This window comes from Abramis brama, assembly GCF_963993115.1.
Source record: "Abramis brama genome assembly, chromosome: 9".
Lineage (NCBI taxonomy): Eukaryota > Metazoa > Chordata > Actinopteri > Cypriniformes > Leuciscidae > Abramis > Abramis brama.
This window is the reverse complement of record NC_139971.1, coordinates 8,894,065-8,918,566: the sequence shown is the minus strand read 5'-3', so window position 1 is coordinate 8,918,566 and position 24,502 is coordinate 8,894,065. Positions and strand designations below refer to the sequence as shown.

Sequence of the window (24,502 nt, the reverse complement as noted above, 5' to 3'; positions counted from 1 at the left end):
CTGGGCTGGCCACCTGGGGAAATGTAAAACCCTCGCTAGGATTAGAAGACACTTTCATTGGCCCGGCTTGAAGGCAGAGGTAACACAGTATTGTAGAAGTTGTCCAGAATGTCAAAAAGTCTCTGCATATGGCTGTGTCGGGTTCGTCTCCGACCACTTCCAATCACAGGCACTCCCTTTGAAAGACTGGGAATGGATGTTGTCAGACCTGTTGAAAGAAGTCGCACAGGTAACAGATTTATGCTTGTTGTAACAGACCACACTACAAGGTATCCAGAAGTGTTTCCTCTGAAGTCCATCAAAGCAAAGTATGTGCCGACTTGTCTTGTGCAATTGTTCTCCAGAGTTGGGTTTCCGTGTGAGATCTTGACAGATCAAGGAACTAACTTAATGTCTACCCTGGTGAAACAGGTTTACAAACGGCTGGGCATCAAGAGTCTAAGAACAACTCCTTACCACCCCCAGACAGATGGCTTACCGAAAGATTCAGCCAGACCCTTAAACAGATGCTTCGCAAGTTTGTCTGTGACTCAGGTAAAGACTGGGACCTATGGCTTCCCTACCTTCATTTTAGGGTACTTCCTTTTGGCCTGCATGGGGCTCCAGCCACTTTTCAGAGGCTCATGGACCAGATATTGCATGTTTGTCTTTTACGGCCGCCTAATTAGATGACATTGTTATCTACAGTGACACGTGGGAACAGCACCTACAACATCTTCAAGAAGTTCTACAGCGACTCCAACAAGCTGGCCTCACCATCAATCCACTGAAATGTGCTGTGGCCCGAACTGAAGTTGAATATCTGGGCTACGTCATTGGTAAAGGGATGGTCAGACCCCAGGTAAAGAAGGTCCAGGTCATTCAACAGTGTCCTATACCTCAAACACGAAAAGAGTTAAAATCATTCCTTGGTATGGCAAGCTTTTACAACCGCTTTATCCCCAATTTCTCTGGCAGAGCAGCAGCCTTGACGGATATGGTGGGCTCAAGATGCCCAAGACTGCCCTGGGTGAGGATCCTGTGTTGCATAATCCTGACTTGAATCAATCATTTATTGTGCAAACAGATACTTTGGAGCGAGGCATTAGAGCCGTGCTACTGCAGGGGCCACCCAATGGACGACAACTGGTGGCTTGTATTAGCCGTAAACTCTTCCCTAGAGAGGTCCGGTATTCTACCATTGAAAAGGAATGCTTGGCTGTGAAATGGGCTCTGGATTCCCTAAAATATTATCTGTTGGGGAGAGAGTTTATTGTGGAAACTGACCATAAGGCTCTACAGTGGATGGAGAGGATGAAGGACACAAATAGCAGAATTACCCGATGGTACTTGGCCATGCAGCCCTTTCGTTTGTTTGTTTGGAAATCCTGCATTCTGTGCCCTTGACTGCTTGGTCCCTCACATGCATGTAAACCGGGTCAGCAAAAAAAAAAAAAAAAAAAATATATATATATATATATATATATATATTTATATATTTATATATATATATATATATATATATATATATATATATATATATATACAGTGAGGAAAATAAGTATTTGAACACCCTGCTATTTTGCAAGTTCTCCCACTTGGAAATCATGGAGGGGTCTGAAATTGTCATCGTAGGTGCATGTCCACTGTGAGAGACATAATCTAAAAAAATAAAAATCCAGAAATCACAATATATGATTTTTTAATTATTTATTTGTATGATACAGCTGCAAATAAGTATTTGAACACCTGTCTATCAGCTAGAATTCTGACCCTCAAAGACCTGTTAGTCTGCCTTTAAAATGTCCACCTCCACTCCATTTATTATCCTAAATTAGATGCACCTGTTTGAGGTCGTTAGCTGCATAAAGACACCTGTCCACCCCATACAATCAGTAAGAATCCAACTACTAACATGGCCAAGACCAAAGAGCTGTCCAAAGACACTAGAGACAAAATTGTACACCTCCACAAGGCTGGAAAGGGCTACGGGGAAATTGCCAAGCAGCTTGGTGAAAAAAGGTCCACTGTTGGAGCAATCATTAGAAAATGGAAGAAGCTAAACATGACTGTCAATCTCCCTCGGACTGGGGCTCCATGCAAGATCTCACCTCGTGGGGTCTCAATGATCCTAAGAAAGGTGAGAAATCAGCCCAGAACTACACGGGAGGAGCTGGTCAATGACCTGAAAAGAGCTGGGACCACCGTTTCCAAGGTTACTGTTGGTAATACACTAAGACGTCATGGTTTGAAATCATGCATGGCACGGAAGGTTCCCCTGCTTAAACCAGCACATGTCAAGGCCCGTCTTAAGTTTGCCAATGACCATTTGGATGTTCCAGAGGAGTCATGGGAGAAAGTCATGTGGTCAGATGAGACCAAAATAGAACTTTTTGGTCATAATTCCACTAAACGTGTTTGGAGGAAGAAGAATGATGAGTACCATCCCAAGAACACCATCCCTACTGTGAAGCATGGGGGTGGTAGCATCATGCTTTGGGGGGGGGGTTTCTGCACATGGGACAGGGCGACTGCACTGTATTAAGAAGAGGATGACCGGGGCCATGTATTGCGAGATTTTGGGGAACAACCTCCTTCCCTCAGTTAGAGCATTGAAGATGGGTCGAGGCTGGGTCTTCCAACATGACAATGACCCGAAGCACACAGCCAGGATAACCAAGGAGTGGCTCTGTAAGAAGCATATCAAGGTTCTGGCGTGGCCTAGCCAGTCTCCAGACCTAAACCCAATAGAGAATCTTTGGAGGGAGCTCAAACTCCGTGTTTCTCAGCGACAGCCCAGAAACCTGACTGATCTAGAGAGGATCTGTGTGGAGGAGTGGGCCAAAATCCCTCCTGCAGTGTGTGCAAACCTGGTGAAAAACTACAGGAAACGTTTGACCTCTGTAATTGCAAACAAAGGCTACTGTACCAAATATTAACATTGATTTTCTCAGGTGTTCAAATACTTATATGCAGCTGTATCATACAAATAAATAGTTAAAAAATCATACATTGTGATTTCTGGATCACATTGTGATTTCTCGTCTCTCACAGTGGACATGCACCTACGATGACAATTTCAGACCCCTCCATGATTTCTAAGTGGGAGAACTTGCAAAATAGCAGGGTGTTCAAATACTTATTTTCCTCACTGTATATATATATATATGTATATATGTATATGTATGTATATATATATATATATATATATATATGTGTATATGTATATATATATATGTATATATATGTATGTTTATTATTATTATTATTATTATTATTATTAATTTATTTATTTACATTTTTGCTGATCCGAAAAATGATCTTGAACGTGGCTCAAAAACCGTAAATGATCCAAACCGGGAATTTTGTGATCCATTCCACCACTAACGAACATGGAAAACAGTGATAGATGGGCCTCTTAAACTTTACGCTGAGGAAAAAATCCAACGCAACTTTGAGGGGACCAAGCTAAACATGATTATGTATTTCGCTCAGTTAGCGACACTGAACATCAACCACACGACACGGCATATGCTAAGAACTTTTCATTACTGTCTACTTTATATGTAACAGTTCTATCTAATAACGTATTAGACAAGACTGTTAGACAGATCGTAAACTAATGAACACGGACAATGCGAGCGCTGTGTGCTCATTCTCTGGCGTTTTAAGCGCCGAGCGCCGTCAAAATAAAGGTCCGCCGCGCCGTCAAAATAAAATCAAACGTTGCTTATGTCACTTCAGAGTTCCTACTAGCGGTGCGAATGCAACCAGGAAAACGTTCCTAGGGGAACCATTAGTTCTTAAGGAAACACCCTGGTGGCTAGTTCCTAAAGTTAAGTTCCTAGAACTACCTGCTGCAAAATACCCTATCGACAGGGGGCTGGACTACCGTGTGGGTGATATGTTTGACATGAAATGCATGAACAATGCAACTGAAAAAAAAGGTAACACTTTATTAGTACTTATAAAGCACATATTAATGCCATATTCTGCATGACCATATTCTACAACCCTTAATCCTACCAAATTCCTACCCAATATCTAAACCTAAGAACTACCTTACTAACTTTTAATAAGCAGTAATTAGGAGTTTAATGAGGCGAAAGTCATAGTTAATAGTTAGTTAACAGTGAGAATTGGACCCTAATCTAAAGTGTTACCCCAAAAAATTCAACAAAATGTACTTTATCTGTCTGAATTATTCTACCATTTCTTAGTAAATGGCTTTCTCTTGCCACTTGACTTCAACCACCTCTCCACAGCTGATGATGAATCATACTGCTGAAGCTCTGGGCCTTCTGTTGTAATGATAAGGTCTGAAAGGCGTGGGGCGCAGAGGAAGTAATCTCTGCGGACTTCTGATTTTATATTATTTTGAGCACTGAAGGCTCTTTCACAATTGGTAGAGCTGATTTGCAGAACAAGAAGAATCTGAACAAGATGAAGAATGTTTTGCATCTCCTCCCTGTAGGGTTGCTTCAGCAGCAATGTCTGGTACAGTTCCAGGTAGGACTTGCCATGAAGATCATTAGACACTTGCCCTTTCAAGCATCTTTATTCCCTAGGGATTTTTTCAAGTTGACATCCAGATTGAACAAGCTTCTCTCAGTGAAGACCTTCAGCTTCTTTTTGCCGTTCAATAGTTCAAGTTGTTTTCTGTCATCAGGCCACTTGTCATGGTTGAACACTGCAAATGCTGGCATCACAGCTTGTGCATTTTATTAACTCCAAGCAGGTTATCAAATTTATCATGAAGGTGTTACCCACAGGCTGAACATGCATGCTCCATCTGTTGTCACAGATTGTCCATGAGACTCTCTCTTTCCCCTCTCAAGTCAATTCCCTGAAAAGTTGTGGTATGAGCACCAGGAGTTTGCTTTTCCAGACACTGTATGATGAAAGTTTCCAGGTAGGTTTTCATGTAGAAAAAGACCGGTCAAACAGCTCTCAACTGCAGCAACAGCACTTGGTAGGATAAGGTCTGCCTTCTGTAGAGTCTGACTTAATGTTGCTATCTTCTCCAGCACATCAGTTAGGAAATTCCAAAATGCAACAAACTGCAGATCCGTCATAGTTTTGACAACTTTTTCCCTCCACCAGCAATGTCAGCATTGTGACTGGTTTGGGCCAAATTCTCCATGTGAATGGCAACAGCTGCATACTGCCCAGCTTGGCTCACAAGATCATCTTCTCCTTTCAGGAAGACCTTCAGTGCCCTGTCTACAGTGGGGAGAACAAGTATTTGATACAGTGCTGTTTTTGCAGGTTTTCCCACTTACAAAGCATGTAGAAGTTTGTAATTTTTATCATTGGTACTCTTCAACTGTGAGTGACGGAATCTAAAACAAAAATCCAGAAAATCACATTGTATGATTTTTAAGTAATTAATTTTCATTTTATTGCATGACATAAGTATTTGATACATCAGAAAAGCAGAACTTAATATTTGGTACAGATACCTTTGTTTGCAATTACAGAGATCATATGTTTCCTGTAGTTCTTGACCAGGTTTGCACACACTGCAGCAGGGATTTTGGCCCACTCCTCCATACAGACCTTCTCCAGATCCTTCAGGTCGCTGCGGACTTTCAGCTCCCTCCAAAGATTTTCTATTGGGTTCAGGTCTGGACACTGGCTAGGCCACTCCAGGACCTTGAGATGCTTCTTACGGAGCCACTCCTTAGTTGCCCTGGCTGTGTGTTTCGAGTCGTTGTCATGCTAGAAGACCCAGCCACGACCCATCTTCATTGCTCTTACTGAGGGAAGGAGGTTGTTGGCCAAGATCTCGCGATACATGGCCCCATCCATCCTCCCCTCAATACGGTGCAGTCGTCCTGTCCCCTTTGCAGAAAAGCACCCCCAAAGAATGATGTTTCCACCTCCATGCTTCACGGTTGGGATGGTGTTCTTGGGGTGGTACTCATACTTCTTCTTCCTCCAAACAAGGCGAGTGGAGTTTAGACCAAAAAGCTCTATTTTTGTCTCATCAGACCACATGACCTTCTCCTATTCATCCTCTGGATCATCCAGATGATCATTGGCAAACTTCAAACGGGCCTGGACATGTGCTGGCTTGAGCAGGGGGACCTTGCATGCGCTGCAGGATTTTAATCCATGACGGCATAGTGTGTTACTAATTGTTTTCTTTGAGACTGTGGTCCCAGCACTCTTCAGGTCATTGACCAGGTCCTGCCATGTAGTTCTGGGCTGATCCCTCACCTTCCTCATGATCATTGATACCCCACGAGGTGAGATCTTGCATGGTGCCCCAGACCGAGGGAGATTGACCGTCATCTTGAACTTCTTCCATTTTCTAATAATTGTGCCAACAGTTGTTGCCTTCTCACCAAGCTGCTTGCCTATTGTCCTGTAGCCCATCCCAGCCTTGTGCAGGTCTACAATTTTATCCCTGATGTCCTTACACAGCTCTCTGGTCTTGGCCATTGTGGAGAGGTTGGAGTCTGTTTGATTGAGTGTGTGGACAGGTGTCTTTTATACAGGTAACAAGTTCAAACAGGTGCAGTTAATACAGGTAATGAGTGGAGAACAGGAGGGCTTCTTAAAGAAAAACTAACATGTCTGTGAGAGCCGGAATTCTTACTGGTTGGTAGGTGATCAAATACTTATGGCATGCAATAAAATGCTAATTAATTATTTAAAAATCATACAATGTGATTTTCTGGATTTTGTTTTAGATTCCGTCACTCACAGTTGAAGAGTACCTATGATAAATAATTACAGACCTCTACATGCTTTGTAAGTAGGAAAACCTGCAAAATCGTCAGTGTATCAAATACTTGTTCTCCCCACTGTATATGAGGCACCCAACATGTTCCTTTCACTGGCTTTGGTTTGTAGAACATAGATTCAAGTTCTTCACACACTATCTTAAGTTATCTGTTGCTCTTTGGGCTGAAATGGTAGGTTTTCCAAATCAAGTGCAATGTATCATTTACACATCTCACTAAACTCACCTCTTTCAAAACCCCAATAAGTCCCAGCTCCAGCCTGTGAGCTATACAGTGATGTCTATCAGTTTCGGATTGTTCACTCTGTTTTGCAACAACACCAGCGGTTTGGTTCACATTTGTTCACATTTGCACCATCAGCACAAAATCCAACAAGCTTTTGCTTCCAGTCGTCTAATCCAAATCTTGACACTAAGGATTGAATGCAGTCAGTCACACAATCAGCATGTGACAGCTCTGTGACAGAGACAAGATGATATACTGGCAACCCATCATGGATATACCTTACATAGATATCAGTCATTATTGATCTGATCAAACAGATTCTTCTGTGACAGAAAAGATATGTAGTTGGACTCTTTATTTGTCTTTATATCCTGTAAATCTGCAGCAATTTCAGCCCAACAGACAGCATTATCATAAGTTGGGGAAATGTCCAGGCCAGTTTTTTTCTGCAGCAGAATTAGTGGCTTCATCTGAGTGAAACTCAATTCTTCCTTTGCGATATAATGCTGTATTCATTTTCACAGAAAACTCACATGTCTCTGCACTGTTATTTTTATTTTGAGTTTGAAACCCTTTTGCGATTCCTCAGGGTCTTTGCTTCAGGCCATCACACTATTATGGCAAGCTGCATGTCATTTGCTGTTTGAGTGCGCTGTGAGATTTTCACGTTTGAAACTGCGCGACCCTGATACAAAGTATGTTTTACTTGCGAAGCTAGGTTTTCTACTGCAGTATTTGCATATCATCCCATCTTCCTTCTCATCATACGAAAGCTAATCAAAGTCCGACAGCCACTGAGTCTGGAACTTTTGCTTTCCATGACACTTTTTGATTCAGAATGCATAATCTTTTCCACCATATTTGACATGCTTGGCTGGGGTTCGTTGGCACATTCACTGTCTTCTGTCTGCATGGAACTGGACTCTTTAATTCTCTTTGCGTTTGGAAATATAACAAGCTTTTTCTGCTCAGACTGGTATTTCCGCTTTTTTGCATCTAATTGCATCCACAGTCCAATAAGTAAAAAAGACCATTTAGATCTAGTGCATAAATTATCTTTACATGGGATGTGTAGCCTATCTCTCTCACGTTGAGTTTCACGTTGAGTTTCACGTTGAGTGTATGTGAGAGAAAGCGACAGGGTGCTCTTGGCTAAGCGACGCTGCGTAAAGTGGACTGAGCAGGCATTGAAATTATATCTGTGCAAAACTTATACTCTGCACTCCAATAAATGTAGCTTCTGCCATTAAAGCCAGAGTGTGAGCATTCTTGGAATGCCTTTTGGTCATATCTGGTACTTTGAGGGCACTCAAAATCCGAATGAATTCCAATGCGTCATCCACCAGGGGTTGAACAGTCCCATAGAATGAAGTGAACCCTCACCAGAACCACCAGCCACTGTAGATCCCACTGGCTTGTTCTTTTGCTCAGAATATTCAGTGGGAAGATGATCCTGGAAATTTGTGTCGGAAGCACATGTAGACCTGGACACCTAGGTGGGGACCATAAGGAGTATAAGGTGAAAAGGTAGGATCTTCACTAGACTATGTGAGTAAGCATCATTAGTGGAAGCCACAGCAGCAGTAGGAACTGGGTCTGCTGGTTGGAGATTTTGTAAGAGATGTTTCATCTCCGCCATGTCTGAAGAAAGGCAAGCAACTTTCTTTGACAACAGTTGCTCAGCCAAATGACTACCACTAAAACTAGATTGTTTCTTAGCCTGAGGAGAACTAGCAGCTGCTGAGGCATAGCTCTTTTGAGCTCTCTGCCGCAAAGAAAGTGCTTCCTTCAGATGCTGAACACCCAGGCTTGATGGGCAGAGATCATGCTCATCGTCAGGAAGAAGCTCATTAGGACAGAGCTTGCAATTCAGTGGAAAGAGAGTAGAATTGGAGTGATTAGTCATTTTTAACTGTAATTCTTAGAAAACCTCTGGATACAACTACAAGGAGTGATAGCAAAATTACAATAAATCCTCGTACCTCCGGATGAACTGTGAGGAACAGAGAATTCGGTCTCCAATTCAAATAATTCAACAAACTCCCACGGCTAGGACAGTCTAGCATAGCAAAGGCAAAATACAATGCAAACAGCAACAAAGAACACAAAACTACCTCAAAAAACTAGTCAACAGCGCTGTGACACACCTCCGGATAGAACCGTGAGGTAACTGGCACCATACATTAACACCATAAACAAACTTACTGTTAAGTCATGATGAAAACAGGTCCAAAACGAGTGATCATGCCATCATGGTGGGAAGAAACACACAATCAGCCATGGAATGGCTCGTAATTCAACAGCACGTAGCCGTGAAGTACAAAATGAGCAACTACGAATTATGGTCAGATGCCACAATATCTAAACAAACATGGGCAACAACCCCCGGATAGAACTGTGAAGCAAGTTGCACCATGTGAGAACTCGCCAAGAATTGTAATGAGGAAATCCAGTCTGAATTCAATCCAGTGCAAAAATCGTCACTGCTTGAGAGGACGAAAATTCCCTGCTCCTGGAAAGCTGCACTTGACAATGAGAATTGATAATACAATGACCAGAATGAAAGAAGTGGGGCGCTGAACTGTAGTGGCTTATTTTCCCTCAGCTTAGCTTAGCTCAGCTCACGTCACTACATGACTTTCAGTGATCGGTGATTGGCCCCAAAAATCCTGATTAGAACACCCGTAAGGATAAGTTTTTTTTTACATTATTTTCATTATCCTAATTCAACTCATTCTCATTACAGGACTGTGAGCCAGTTATTGTAATGTGTTTTTACATCATTTCAATGTAGTACATGTTGTATTGCCTTTAATTTATGCTTGTGTGTTTAAAAAAATAAAAGAAATGGTCCTAAAACAGACTTTATTATATTTTTCTTTATGCAAAATACAATTTCTTGTTTTTCCTTTTGATTTTGGGTAACATATGAGTTAGAATAAAAGGTAGAATAACCTCCAACTTGTCTTAAATCCCCAAAGGTAAGATGTTTTATGGATTTATTGGGTGCAACATTAACAGTTTGGACGACCTCGGCTACAGTTCTGCTCCAAACATCTGACCTTGAGGGGTGTAATTTCAAGGACGTCTATTTGGCGGGCTGCATTGTTTTGATTGTGATGGTGAAGGAATGTATGAATGGGCACTTTGCTCCCACCCTCATCCCTGCCACACAAAGCCTCTCTTTGACTGTGAGCCTGGAGGGAAACCCACTCCCACCCTGTCTGGGACAGCATACACAAACCTTGTTATGAACAGACTGGTGTGTGTGACTGTGGAGAGAAGGGCGGGATGGAAAGAGACCAAGCAAAAAGGTTTTGGGATGGTCATAAGGATGTACTTCTATCTACTCTTGGTAGCCTGAGAGTCTTCATATGGGGGCTGTGATCACGCAGTGGAGGAGGGCAGAAATACAAAAGACTCAATGTTAGACTCGTTCAATCTCTCTCCCCCAACGAAAAGACTGGTTACATTTAGTTAGTGATCTTTATAAAGGTCAAACTCCCAAGCAATCCATGGTCCTTAACGTAACATGCTCTGCCTTTCTACATTCTCAGTTAATTGTGTTCTTCCTTTGGCTTTGCTGAGTGGTTACTAACTTGCTGGAGAGATGCTAGGTGGCATTTAGGGTGTTGTGACTTGTGGGTGTTTTTTAGGGGCTGGTTGCACAATCTTTGTGTAAGTTGCAACTTAGTAGTTGTGACGTAAAGTGGTGCTAAGTTACAACTTCTGCACTACTAAATATTTTTTTTCGTTGTACTATTAAACTTAGCAGTTTGTACTATTTCAAGTTGAACACTTACCGGATTGAAGAAACTTACTTGATTACCCTTTTTCTTTTTCTTTTTTTCTTTTTTTTTTTTTTTCTTTTTTAGAAAAATCATGTTAAAATGTGAGTATCAAATATACATTAGGCTTTTGAGGAACATTTATTTTTTACAGCTCTCAATAATCATTGTATTGCATTGCATTTGTTTTGCTCTCCACAATAAAAAAAAATACTCAGCTTTGATCATAAAATTAAGAATTTAAATATAATCTTACTAAGACATATTATTGTGAGATAAAGAGTGAAAACTGATATTTGTATTTATATTTTAAGTAGTCTGATATATTATTATAAAGATCTGACTGATTTACAATACAAGCTATCATAATTTCAGCTTACTTTTTGGTCATATAAATATCAGGTTTTACAGGGTTAAAAAAGTCATGAGTCAACTTTTAAATATCGGTTATGCATCATCAGTTTGAACAACCATGTGTGAAGGCACTTCGAGTTTCCTTCTAGTGCATGCATGTGTGAATTGAAGCGTGTTTTTAAACACTGCATTCCTGAGATTGCTGAGCCGTAACCTGGAGATTAATTGTAACTGGGTGATTGCTTAAGAGACCAGACCCAGTGACCTGCTTTGTGTCCAACACACAGAGATATCTGGATACAAATTAAGGTGTTATGTGTTTGTGCTTTAATGATAGTTTTTGCTTTTGCTTTTTTTTTAGTGTTTGCTTTTACCGCAATTTGATAGACCATTCATTACAGACTTATAAAACCAACTCAAACATTAAAGGCCTATTCAAACAAAGACCAATAACCATAAAGATAGATAACTATAACGATAACTATATTAGTGCCCGCACAAAAACACATGATAACGTTATGTTGATTATGCACCCTTCAGTGATGTTTTATTCTGCTTTAAATGCTCAAGCTTTTTAAGGTCAATTGATTTCTGATTGGCTGTCAATGTTTCATTGCTGTCAAAAATCATTTGTCACATTTTTACTGTCGCATTTATACCACCATAAAACTCAATTAAATTGTCTTTAATTGCAATTGCATTATGCATTTTCTCAGCTTTGAGTCGATGCTGGCAGACTAGAGCCTGCTAGCCCAGGTAAAGTCATTGGGATTGTACTCAGCCAAAAGGGAATGTTCTCAGAAATTTGGAATAATGTTCTGGCAAGGTTCTTTTTTTAAATTATGGGGGAAAAAAATTCCAGTAATGTTAACAGAATGTCCTTTCAAAGATGCCTCTGTTCTATCAAATCTGGAATCTACTAATGTTCTCAAAACATTAGCACAAAAACATTATCATTCTTGGAACGTTTTTCCCTTAAACGTCTTAGTGGCCATTTACACTACACCATTTTTAACTAAAAACATATGCATTTTGGCCATTCATTTACATGACAACATCATTTTAGGGGACTGAAAATAAGCTTTTGAAAATGGGTTTCAAAGTGCAAGATTTAAAACCAATAGTTCTGTGTAAGCTACAAAAACACAAATTTTGTGAAAACGGTGAAGTAATGTGCATGCCTATTACATGTTCAGTCTATAGGCACGTAGTGTTTCTTTACAAAGTGACATCGCCAACTACTGGCATGGCATTCATAACAGCGTTTTTAATTGTTTTCGCAGATCTGTGTAACGGGGGTCATTTGAGAACGTAGTCATATTTACATGAAAAAACGAAGGAAAAACTTTTCTGTTTTTATTACTCTTTGTTGTGTAAATGTACCTGTAATGTCTGGAGAAAACAGGCTGAGGCATGTATCTAAGTGCAGGGTTTTTTAATCAAGAAACAAGTTTACAAACAATAAGCAACACGGAGAACAAGAAACAAAAGCAAACGTAAAAAAAGGGACCATCACATTCAACAACTGACAGAGAACAAGTTAAACAAAAGGGCTACATATACACAGGGGCAAACAAGCTTAAGATAACAAGCAGGAGCAGGCCGAGTGGGCAGCCAGGGATCGCTGGTAGTGACCACCACATCTGAGCAGATTACCACCATAGCAGAGCAGATGGGACTAAAGATCCCCATGGCGGAGGAGATGACCCCCACAGCAGTGCAAACGGGACTGAAGATTCCCACAGCGGCACAGAAGACCACCTCAACAGAGTAGACGGGACTGATGATCCCCATGGCGGAGCAGAAGACCACCACAGCAGGGCAGACGGGGCTGATGACCACCAATCAGGACCACCATGGCAGAGCAGAAGACCACCAGGAAAGATCAGGTGGAACTGGAGACCACCACAGTGTAGCAGATGAGACAGGAGAACTTGGAATAGCCATTCTGGCTGATACGAAACAGGCTGGGAAATCAGTAATGGCCTCCGTTGCCATAACGGGGCAGGCAGGGATTACTAGGAAGATCACCATGGTCATAACAGGGCAGGCAGGGAGTTCAGTGTCAGCCTCTGTGGCCATAGTAGAGCCGTCAGGGGATACAGAGAGTTCAGAAGCGGTCTCCCCATATGTTGCCGCCTCGGGGGAATCAGGAAAGGTGTGTGCAGCCCAAACACACGAAAGGATTGGCACTGTCACAGAGAGCACTGTGGACAATGTATCAACCTCCGGGTCAGACAGTGCTGAGGTTGGCAGGCTTGAGGGCGATGAGGCCGGTGGGCTTGAGAGTGGTGTAGAGGCCGGCGGGCTTGAGAGCGTAGGTCTTGGGATGCTGGCTGCTCGCGCCGACAACCAGTGGTGGATCCACCACACTGGATACTAGTCTCATCCGCCCCGAGAAGGATCTGGTGGCAGGCATGATGGGTGAGGACTCTGGCGTAGCCCATGATGCCTGGCGTCCCCGGTAGACCAGACTCTGCGGCCGTCAGAGCTTGGGACCTATAATGTTTGCAAAATGATAAAGTGGAACGTTCCCTTAATGTTTGCATAACCAAGAAAAAGGATTTTTTTTTTTTTTTTTTTTTTAAATGGACGTTTTAAACATCTACGTTTTTTTTTTTTTTTTTTACTTAATGGGAACGTTAGAAAAACATTCTTAGAACATATTTATATATATGTTAGCTGGGTATTTATGTATTAGTTGTCTGGGTCTGTGAGCGTTCTTGCTGTGGTATCCTAGCAATGCTCAGATCTGGAATGTGAGGACGGGGTGTGAAGTGCAGCTGTGTTGTTGCCTCTTCAACGACTGTCACATACCATTGGCTGTCTGCCCCATAGTGCCTTCTGATTGGCAGGACCTATGATCTGTTTGGATTGGTGACTGATGTTAGAACAAACAAGAGGCCCAAAACAGGGAACTTTACTTTGTAAGTTTTATTTTCATTGGCAGATTTTTGTCCATTGCTGAGTCTTGTCCGTATTCCCTGAAAACGGAATCTCTGGCAACAGAATATTCTGGATCTTGCCCTTTCATACTGAAGATAGCAGTTTAGGAAAGCCGGTTTTGTAACTTGCTGAAAAATCCAGCATTAAACAGCATGGATTCCATGCTGGTCCAGGCTGGTTTATGCTTGTTAGTGCTTGTCTAGTTGGTGAACCAGCGTGTTCATGCACACAATACATCAAACTAATGCGTATTAAACCATATTTGCATTAAACTGTGGTGTTTGCCCATTTTAATCACAATAAACAGGCATGTAAACACCTTAATCACATTATTACTGCTGTGAGCAAAGTGTGCATGTGCTCAGACAAACACGGATGACGTGTTGTTAACACAACTTCATGAATGAATTCCGTGACACATGACAACTGAAAGTTGCTGTTTTTGAAGACTTTCATTCTCATTTGGGAACTCTCTGATTCCAAAAAGTGCACATAGTAAAAGGTATGTCATTGCAGTCAGGAGTGTGAAATAGTAGTGATAGTGATGTTGTCAGTAGTCACATTTATTTATATAGTGCTTATTACAATACAGATTGTTTCACACAGTAGTGTGCAGTAGTGATAGCATGTACTTTCACCAATTGCTGAAAGAGAATTAATTCAACCAAAGTCAATGGCCAAGTGCCCAACTTCAACAACCTTTGTACATGTACCATATGAAAGAAATAAAGCCAAACTGGTTTGTAATAAGTGAATATGGTAATGCTGTTTTTGGAGTTGTTTAATCATCCTCTGGTGAGATATTGATTGTATTTGCAGTTGATTTAATCTAAGGCTGTGTGGCTGTAATTCAGTTGTAGTTGTTGTGTCCCTCTTGTCTTCAGTGATTCTGCTTGTTAAACAAGCAACCAGCATCCTATGCTGGGGACCAGCGTACAAAACATACCTTATGCTGGTAACCAGCAATGCTGGATTTTTCAGCATGGTTATATTATGGTACTCGGAATAACGTGCAGTATAACTGATATTATCTGGCTGATTATAATGACCTATCAAACTACTTCACTATTCAAAGGCTCTTCCTCAGACATGACCAAACTTAGTATTTCTTGCAGTGATTTTTGTCTGCATGTTCAAGAATTTGACTAAAAGTGTGACATTTTACACTTTAATGAATGATGGAGTCCTGCAGGTAGGTTTAACACATCACAGATTAACAGAGGTTTAGCTTCACTCCACATGAATTCCGAAGGCAACACTGGCAGAATTGTTTTCTGAAAAAAAAAAAAAAAAAAATCACTAACAGGAAGCTTGACAGCCTGGAATTCCACCCAGGTTCACTTTAGACATAAGCCATTTTTTTACTCGCGCAAAATATCTTAAAGAAATAATGAATATTAAAATCCTGACTTTATTTATTTACCTTGATGTCTTGTCTATTCTGTATGCTGTTTTTCCCTGTGGAAAGCAAAAGGAGAAATTTCAAGGTGGCCTTCAAGGGGCCATATGGAGAATTCAGAAACCCTTGTTATTAATGACACTGGTGGCCATTAAGTGAACTGCAGCCAGCTAATTATTGCTCATGCTCACGCTCATGACGCGGGCCATCATCAACCAAAACAGTAATGTAATGTACAAGAGACGCACCGGCTTCATGATAATAATAACTAGCTTGACTTTTGAAAATGACTTGGGTAACATAGCTTACTGATTACACCTACACACTACCAGATTATACCAAGACAATTTTACAGTTGTTTACTATTGCACTATTGTATATTTTCCATGTCATATGTTGTACTACGACCGAGAAACCAGCGGATGGATTTGCCATTATCCTGTATACCTGACTTTTAGTATAAAAGAAAGTGAAATTAATTGACTGTTACAAAGCAGTGAAGCTTGAAATTCATCAATGATAATAGACAGCCATTGTTAGCTAAAATTACCAGCTAAAACCGTAATATGGTACTATTTATCCCCAAATCTGAACAAAGGTCTCCTTGGGAATCAAATACCCTTCCATATTTGACTCTAGTTTTCCCCCCGATGTCGTTTACATTCCCACTTGATAACTTTTTTATTTTATTTTTGTGTTGGTATCTGTGCTGGGAGCCAGACATATGTTGATGTGAGTTTAAATGCAATGGTGTCTTTTTTGTGTGTTGTCTCTCACTCCCTCTTTTCCTTCTTGTCTCCTTTTTTCCCCCTTAATTTATCTTCCTCGTAGTTGACTTCTCTCCTTCTATCATTTTTCCTCTCTCCAACTTTCCCTTTGTCTCCATTCTCTGTCTCAGGTTGTTGGTGTTGGTCTGATGCATATGTACTAGGCGCTTCCCCTGACACTTCCAAGAGCATGTCAAGTCATCGTGGTAACACAGGGCAGCAGGGGCAGCTTGCCCAAGCTTGAGCCTGTCCCAGAATGCACCAGCTGTTCCGTCTAGTGTTGGGACAGAGAGACCTGTCCCGTGCAGGAGACCTCTTCTCTCTGGATGACAGCGAGATTGAAGACTGTCTGTCGCAAGCCCTGGAGGAAATCAAAGTCATATCCTGCTCTCCAGTGAGTACACTGACCTCAAATAGCAAATAGCCTTGTTTAAAAGGGTCATATAATTTTTTTTGTACCAAACATTTGAATTGAATATGTGATAATTGTCTATTTTGTTTTCCAAAGTTTACATTATATTGTTACAGGTTCCTGCTGTGCCACTCACATAGTTTTCCAGAAAATTATATATATGGAAACGATCACATATAGAAATTGGTTGGAAAAACAGTGCTGAAAATAAGAAACATAAACCAAACAGGACAGAGAAGGGAAAAGCCATTCTTTTAGAAGACATAAAATATATATATATATATATATATATATATATATATATATATATATATATATATATATATATATATATATATATATATATATAATACAGTGCTATGCATAAGTTTAGACACCCTAAATTAATAAATGTAATAAATAAATAAAATAAAGTAAAATACAGGGTGCATAAGTTTGGACACCCCTATGTTAAATTCCCATAGAGGCAGGCAGATTTTTATTTTTAAAGGCCAGTTACTTCATGGATCCAGGATACTATGCATCCTGATAAAGTTCCCTTGGCCTTTGGAATTAAAATAGCCCCACATCATCACATAGCCTTCACCATACCTAGAGATTGGCATGGAGTACTTTCCATAAGATCATCTCTCAATGCAAATCAAACCAGCTATTAGGCTAACTGAAATAAAACCATGCCAATCTCTAGGTATGGTGAAGGCTATGTGATGAACAAATCTGCCTGCCTCTATGGGAATTTAACATAGGGGTGTCCAAACTTATGCACCCTGTATTTTAAGGGAGAACATCTATTTATTTACGATACATTATTCATTCACAAAGAAAATTGGTGTCCTTAAAGGTTGGATTTTTCCTAATTTTTTTAATTAAGGCATTAAGTTCAATTTCCAAAAGAAGATTTTTTTATTCCTCTTTTTAGACAACTTTTCCATGGGTGTCTAAACTTATGCATAGCACTGTATATATATATATATACATTATATAATATATATATATATATATCAAATCATATATATACAGACTTTCGCAAGCACACAAGAAACTATTGCATGCTCATAAGAAACTATTACTATTACTGTGTGAGTCAATCATGTTTTGTTTCGGGTTTTGGTTCACATTTGTTTTCATGTCTTTTATTTTGTAGTTTTCATAGTCATGGTTCCTGTTTGTCATTTGATTCCCTTATCCCATCATGTGATCCTGTCTTGTGCTTCCCTAGTCACTTGAGTCATATTCTGATTGGCTCCCTTGTCTATGTGTCACGTTCTCATTAGTTCATTGTTCATTGCTTTCAGGTGTGTCTTGTTAAAGGGATAGTTCAGGATTTTAGACATGAATCTCTATAGCTTCCCCATAAGCAGTGTGGTGCATTGACCATGACTTACCCCCGACAGCGTCCTGTGAGCCGAGCTCCGGTCCAGTTTTGGTCAAGATGAAATTAGTCCGGCAAGATTGCTGGGGTCACGGCAATAAAGCTTTTTTCTTCTCAAATCAATATGTGTTCAAAAGAGTGATATATTTGCGTCACTAAAACGTTGTCTATGGAGAGGTCAGACCTCGTAATGGCTTGGCACTATTTTCTCCCCTGTCATATCACTGCGCGCTGCCGCTACCTACAGCCAGCTGCGAGCTGCGCAGGCGCACACCACTTTTTCAGTTGTTCGGCAGTGTTTACAGCAGTGTTTACTACACGTAACTCGTCATCTGTGTATTCAGGTTCGTAAAGATATCCTTTTGGCTGTGTGTCGAAGTCAATGTTGTCATCGTCGCTGCTGTAGTCAGACATGTTATCGTTCTCTTTACGAGCTGTAAACAAAGTGACACGTGCGCGGCTCCCAGCTGGCTGTAGGTAGCGGCAGCGCGCAGTGATATGACGGGGAAGAAAATAGTGCCAAGCCATTACGAGGTCTGACCTCTTCATAGACAGCGGTTTTGTGCTGCAAATATATCACTCTTTTGAACACATATTGATTTGAGAAGAAAAAAGCTTTATTGCCGTGACCCCAGCAAACTTGCCGGACTAATTTCATCTTGACCAAAACTGGACCGGAGCTCGGCTCACAGGACGCTGTCGGGGGTAAGTCATGGTCAATGCACCACACTGCTTATGGGGAAGCTATAGAGATTCATGTCTAAAATCCTGAACTATCCCTTTAAGTCATTAGTCTTTGGCTACATCCGAAATCGCATACTTCCCTACTATATAACTTTACGAATCTTTTGTTCCAAATCAATGGTGCTGACTATCTATCAAACTGCCAGAGTCAGGTGATTTCAGTAAACGAGGCTTCATTACGTCTTAACTGTTTTGAAACGTTTTGAAACACTTTCAATGGTTTCAGTGAAAATTTCAATGGTTCACCACTGGGGGCGATGATCTCTGTCAAATCATGATTCATGAGGAGTCACTGAGAACCAATGAACAGTGGGTTTTACCTGATCTCTGATCAGTTTTATACATTTGTAGAAAATTTGTCTAAATTCACAGTACTCATAAAAGAGTAGGCAAAAGTATCGGATGAGCTACTTCTTCCTGCGAGATTCTGAAGTGTGCTGCGATGTACACTTAACTATCCCATGAGGCCATAAGAGAGGATTTATGAATGGCAGTGAAGCGATGCAGCTGATGCTGGTAGGTCACATGATAATGACAACATTGTAGCGAATGTAGTAGTCCAGATTGCATTCATGATACACACACTCATAGTGCCTTTCCAATACCCACACTTGCGGTCTTGGCCACTTGAGAGCGTTTGCATGCGACAGGAAGTAAGTGCGCAAGACTGTCCCATGTCTAAAAAATTCCAAAGCGTAGTGCCCTGAATACACACTAAACGTACACTATCTTAAATACCACATTGGAGCGGTATTCGAGGCTAAGCATATCCCATCATGCATTAGGTTCGGGAAATCGCGTGTCCCAAAATCGCGCGATAGCGAGGAAAACATTCCGCTGTAAGTTAAATTAATTAGATATTACAGGTCATTTGGTAGTAAAATTTTTTTTTAAAGTGTAATTTTATTTATGTGCCTTTATTTACTGTATAGCCCACGTTACCACTGTTTCTTGTCTAGCTTTGTCTTTGTAACCTGCTGTTGAGTTTTAGTTCACGTTTCAAATCAGGTCTTTGTTTATTTTGTATTTTGTTCATTTTTTATTTGAAATAAACTGCACATGGGTTCTCACTTTAACTTGCCTTCAGTGGACATTCGTTACACAGTCTTTTTTATGGACCATTGAACTTGGCAAATAGGATAATGCACACAGCCGTATTGCGCCATCAGCCTGTTTCACGGCGCGGTTTCTCGGCCATCATAGAGGATGCGTTAAAGCGGACATAAGGCTGTGATAGATATACTGCCTATCATGGTCATTGAACCAGGTTTTGGTTATTTTGGCAGTGTGGGCAGGTGCAAATCCTGCTAGAAAATGAAGTCAGCATCTCCATAAAGCTTGTCTGCTGAAGGAAGCATGAAGTGCTCTGAAAATGTCCTGGTAGATGGCTGCGTTGAGTGGACAGCACAGTGGACCAACACCAGCCGATGACATGGCTCCCCAAACCAACACAGACTGTGGAAACTTCACACTGGACTTCAAGCATCTTGGATTGTGTGCCTCTCCATTCTTCCTCCAGACTCTGGGACCTTGGTTTCCAAATGAGATGCAAAATTTGCTCTCATCAGAAAAGAGGACTTTGGTCCACTGTGCTTTATTAAATCCAGAGTCAACACAGCCGTCTACCAGGACATTTTCAGAGCACTTCATGCTTCCTTCATTTTCCAGCAGGATTTGCACCTGCTCACACTGCCAAAAGAACCAAAACCTGGTTCAATGACCATGGTATCACTGTGTAATTACTGTGTGATTTCATGTAATATTCAAATTTTTTGAAATCCTGTTTTCGTGGGTTTTATGAGCTGGAAGCCCAAATTATGTACAAATAAACAACTAAATACTTGAAATCGTATAAGTTGTGGGCCCTGAATCTATAATCTATGGAAGTTTAACGTTTTGAATGGAATTATGGAAACAAATAAACTTTTCCATGATATTCTAATTTTTTGGAAAGGGTCTGTAAATAAACAGGAAATTATAACTCTTGAGCACACATTACATTTCCTGTGCACACATTTTGACTGTAATGCAAAAAACTTACTTACTGTAATGATTCAATCTGGTCAAAGATAAAACAGCAAATTCTACCATGATGTACTGTACACTTACACAAGTGTACATTACAGTTAATTTAAATTATCCAAAATGAACACTCGACAAGCGTTTGTAATTTTACTATTGTTCTGTAAAATAAATTGGTATTAATTATAAAATACTCATTTTTAATTTATTTTATTAATTATTTTACACTTCAATAGTATTGTTGCAATAGTGATATAATTATTTATCTGTTTTGATCTTTTATCATTTTAATGATGCTGATGATACTATTACTACTACTATTTATTATTATTGTATAGTCATATTGACTGAGGGAAAAAACTGTTTTCCTTTGTTTTTGTCCTTAGCCGTTTACAGGCCTGGTTGATGTTATGCTGTTAAAGTGAAGTTAGAGAGCATATGGCATGTTTTAGTTGATCACTGACCCTGTCAGCACTGCATATCTGAATAATTTGAATAAGGTGACCCCTCATTACCTCAGTGTTTTTTAAAATTAAAATGAGTAAAAAGTAAAATGACTTCTAAAGGAATGTTAGTGTCACTAAGCGCGCTAAAGCCAGTTCTTCTTGCCTTATTGGGCTTCTGTGTTCTGGCTGGCTTTTGTAAACAGATTTGGGCTCATCCAGCGTCTCAGGGGTAGCTTTCTCTCGTTCTCTCTTCGTCTCATTCTCTCTTCTCTTGTATTTCTCTCTCCAGGGCCTACACTGTCCTCCTTTCCACAGTCACGTGCACAACATTATCATTCCAAACATGCCACACCACAAAGATCCAAACTTTCTTGCTTAATGATACCTCATGTTTTCAGAAATCTAAATATGATGCTGTTTGCATGCAAATACTGTATTTCACACAATTAGTATACAAACTGTAGCTTAATAGTCAGTGCATGAATGTCAATCAAACCATAATGTGTTAAATATTACATAATAGAAGTGTCAGCGAGGGGTTGCAAAAAGGAGTGAGTTTTGTGATCCTATGAACCTGGAAACGGTCTGATCACCTGCTCAGTCACATGATTGTCTGCTGAAAATAAAATGTCATATGCTTGAAATAATAAGAAAAAATTCACATTTAATTTAATAATTGTCACAGATAAACATGAGAAGGAACACGGGTATCATTGAGCAGGAACTTTTTTTTTAAATGGGTAGAAGATCGAATGAACAGCAGACAATAAGGAGTAATTTGGAGACAGGTTGCAGATAGTCACACTTAACTCATGGATCTTTCTCTCTTTTGCAGGTTGATGATGAAGCATACGATGAGTTGGGGAACTTCGGTCCAGGGAAGCATATAGCAGGAAGAAGGTGAGCAAGAAGGTAAGTAGGAGTCAGGAGTCAGGCATAAATGTTCTCAAGTGGAGATCGACTAGACGGGAGTGAGGGAGTGTGGCTGGTGAGTATGTGTAGAGGAGGTAATCAAGTGGTGACTTGTGTGACTGGTTAGAATTTGGGTGATTGGAGCTGAAGGACCTGGTGCTGAGGACATGTTGGTGGAATCCATGACAGAACCCCCCCTCCACAGGCAGCTCCTGATAACCAGGCACGGCGGTGAGGACGGCCCCTGCCCCACCCGAGGTGCTGGGTGTTCTGGATGAGCAGTGTCCAATTTGGTGAAAGAGTAGGATCCAGTATATCATCATGTGGGACCCATGTGGGAATCCTGAATGGAGTGGACGGTGTAAATGTGGTTGTCGTCTGCTTCTATGGGAGGAGGAGGTATTTCATCAGCACCAGGCCCTGTGTAGGAAGGGAGATGAGATGCATGTGAGGTTTAAGCAGTGACACATGGAAGGTAGGCGCAATCTTATATTCAGAAGGTAGGTTTAAACGATACGTGACGTCATTGATTATCCGGTGAATGGTCTAATGAATCGGGGACAGCTTGCGGGAAGGCAGCCAGAGACAGATGTCCTTGGTAGAGAGCCAGACCTTCTGCCCTGGATGGTACATGGGTGTCGCTGCTCTTCTTGCATTGGCCTGGCTCTTACGCATGTGTCCGTGCTGCCCTCTGAAGGTAGATGTGAGCTGAGTCCCACACCCTCTCGCTCTCCTGGAACCAGTAGTTCACAGCTGGAATGTCTGATGGCTCACCTGACCAGGGAAATGGGCAGTTGATAGCCGAGTATGCACTGGAAGGGAGTAAGCCCGGTGGTGGTCTGACGAAGGGAGATCTGTGCATATTTGGCCCATGGTATGAAATGGTTTCAGCTCTGTTGGTGGTTGTGGCAGTATGACCGTAGGTAATATCCGATTTCCTGGATCATGCGCTCCGTTTGGCCATTTGTTTGAGGGTGATATCCTGAAGACAAGCTTACCGACACACCAAGCAGATAGAAGAAGGCTTTCCACACACATGAAGTATCTTCTGGCAGTCCATAGTTACGAAACACATGGTGAAATAATGCCTCTGCAGTCTCCAGAGCAGATGGTAAACCTTTAAATGGGATGAGCTTACAGGCCTTAAAGAAACGGTCAACTACAACCAGGATGTTGGTGTCAGAAGGAGGAAGTCAGTGACAAAGTCGATGCCAAGGTGAGACCAGTGTCTATTGGGAATCGGCAATTGTTGCAGCTTGCCTTCTGGAAGGTGTCTCGGGATTCTGGAAACAGCGCATGTGGAACAGCCTCTGACCAATCGTTATGCGTTCTGGGTCAGAGCGAGAGTGTTTGCTGGTAACCTGGATGCCCTGATCACGAAGACGAGTCCATGAGGGTAACACGTAAAGTTGATGGTACATACGTGCAGCCCTCAGGTGACTGTAGCGAAAGGGGAAGTCAGGATCAGGATGCTTAAGGTTGGGAGCGGTACAAAAGGCATTCTTCAGCTGTTGGAAGGCACTGATGGCCGCTGGATTCCAGTATAGGAGAGGTAGATGGCTGAAAGAATCCATGTTCCAGGGCTTATTTGATGTATTCATCCATGGCCTTTTGCTCCGGGATCGACAGAGGATAGATTTTTCCTTTGGGCATGGTGGCTTTAGGTACCAGCTCGATTGCGATGAGTTGGAAGTTTAGTGGCCAGCTACTTGCTGAAAACATCCTGGAACTCCCCATACTCCACTGGAACCGTGGTGGATACATCCAAGCTTTCGATGGTGATGGAATTCACGGAGATGTCTTTGGAAGGTATGGCAAGGCAAGGCAAGGCAAGTTTATTTATATAGCACATTTCATACACAATGGTAATTCAAAGTGCTTTACATACTATTAAAAATAATCAGAAGAAATAAGAATATACAAAACAGTTTAAAATAAAGAAACAAGAAAGAACTAAAAATAATTAAAACAGTTTAGAATAAAGAACAGTTTAAAATAAAGAAACGAGAAAGAACTAAAAATAATTAAAACAGTTTAGAATAAAGACTAAAATAAGACACAGTATAAACAGTCGGACAAACAGTGACACAGTGCTCATTCATTAAATGCAAAGTTAAACAGATGTGTTTTGAGTCTGGATTTGAATGTGACTACTGTAGGAGCACATCTGATCTCCTCTGGAAGCTGGTTCCAGCTGCGGCTGGCATAATAGCTAAAAGCAGACTCTCCTTGCTTAGAGTAAACTCTTGGAACTTCTAGCTGATGTGATCCTAATGATCTGAGTAATCTGTTGGGTTTGTATTCCGTGAGCATATCTGCAATGTATTGAGGTCCTAGGCCATTGAATGATTTATATACTAGTAATAATACTTTAAAATCAATCC

General features: G+C 41.0%; 1 protein-coding gene across 2 annotated transcripts in view; it reads left to right on the top strand.

Annotated features, from left to right (window-relative positions):
• veph1 (ventricular zone expressed PH domain-containing 1) overlaps positions 1 to 24,502 on the top strand; it is a 136,020-nt gene that overhangs the window by 8,963 nt on the left and 102,555 nt on the right. The window contains exon 2 of one of the 2 annotated variants that reach the window (XR_014607682.1): positions 16,342 to 16,604. Coding sequence is in view for 1 of the 2 variants with exons in the window: in XM_084124046.1 (XP_083980172.1) it covers positions 16,467 to 16,604 (138 nt within the window). In the remaining variant the exon portion in view is untranslated. Of the gene's footprint in view, positions 1 to 16,274; positions 16,605 to 24,502 lie in introns of both variants that reach the window. The other variant, XM_084124046.1, reaches the window with a different exon arrangement.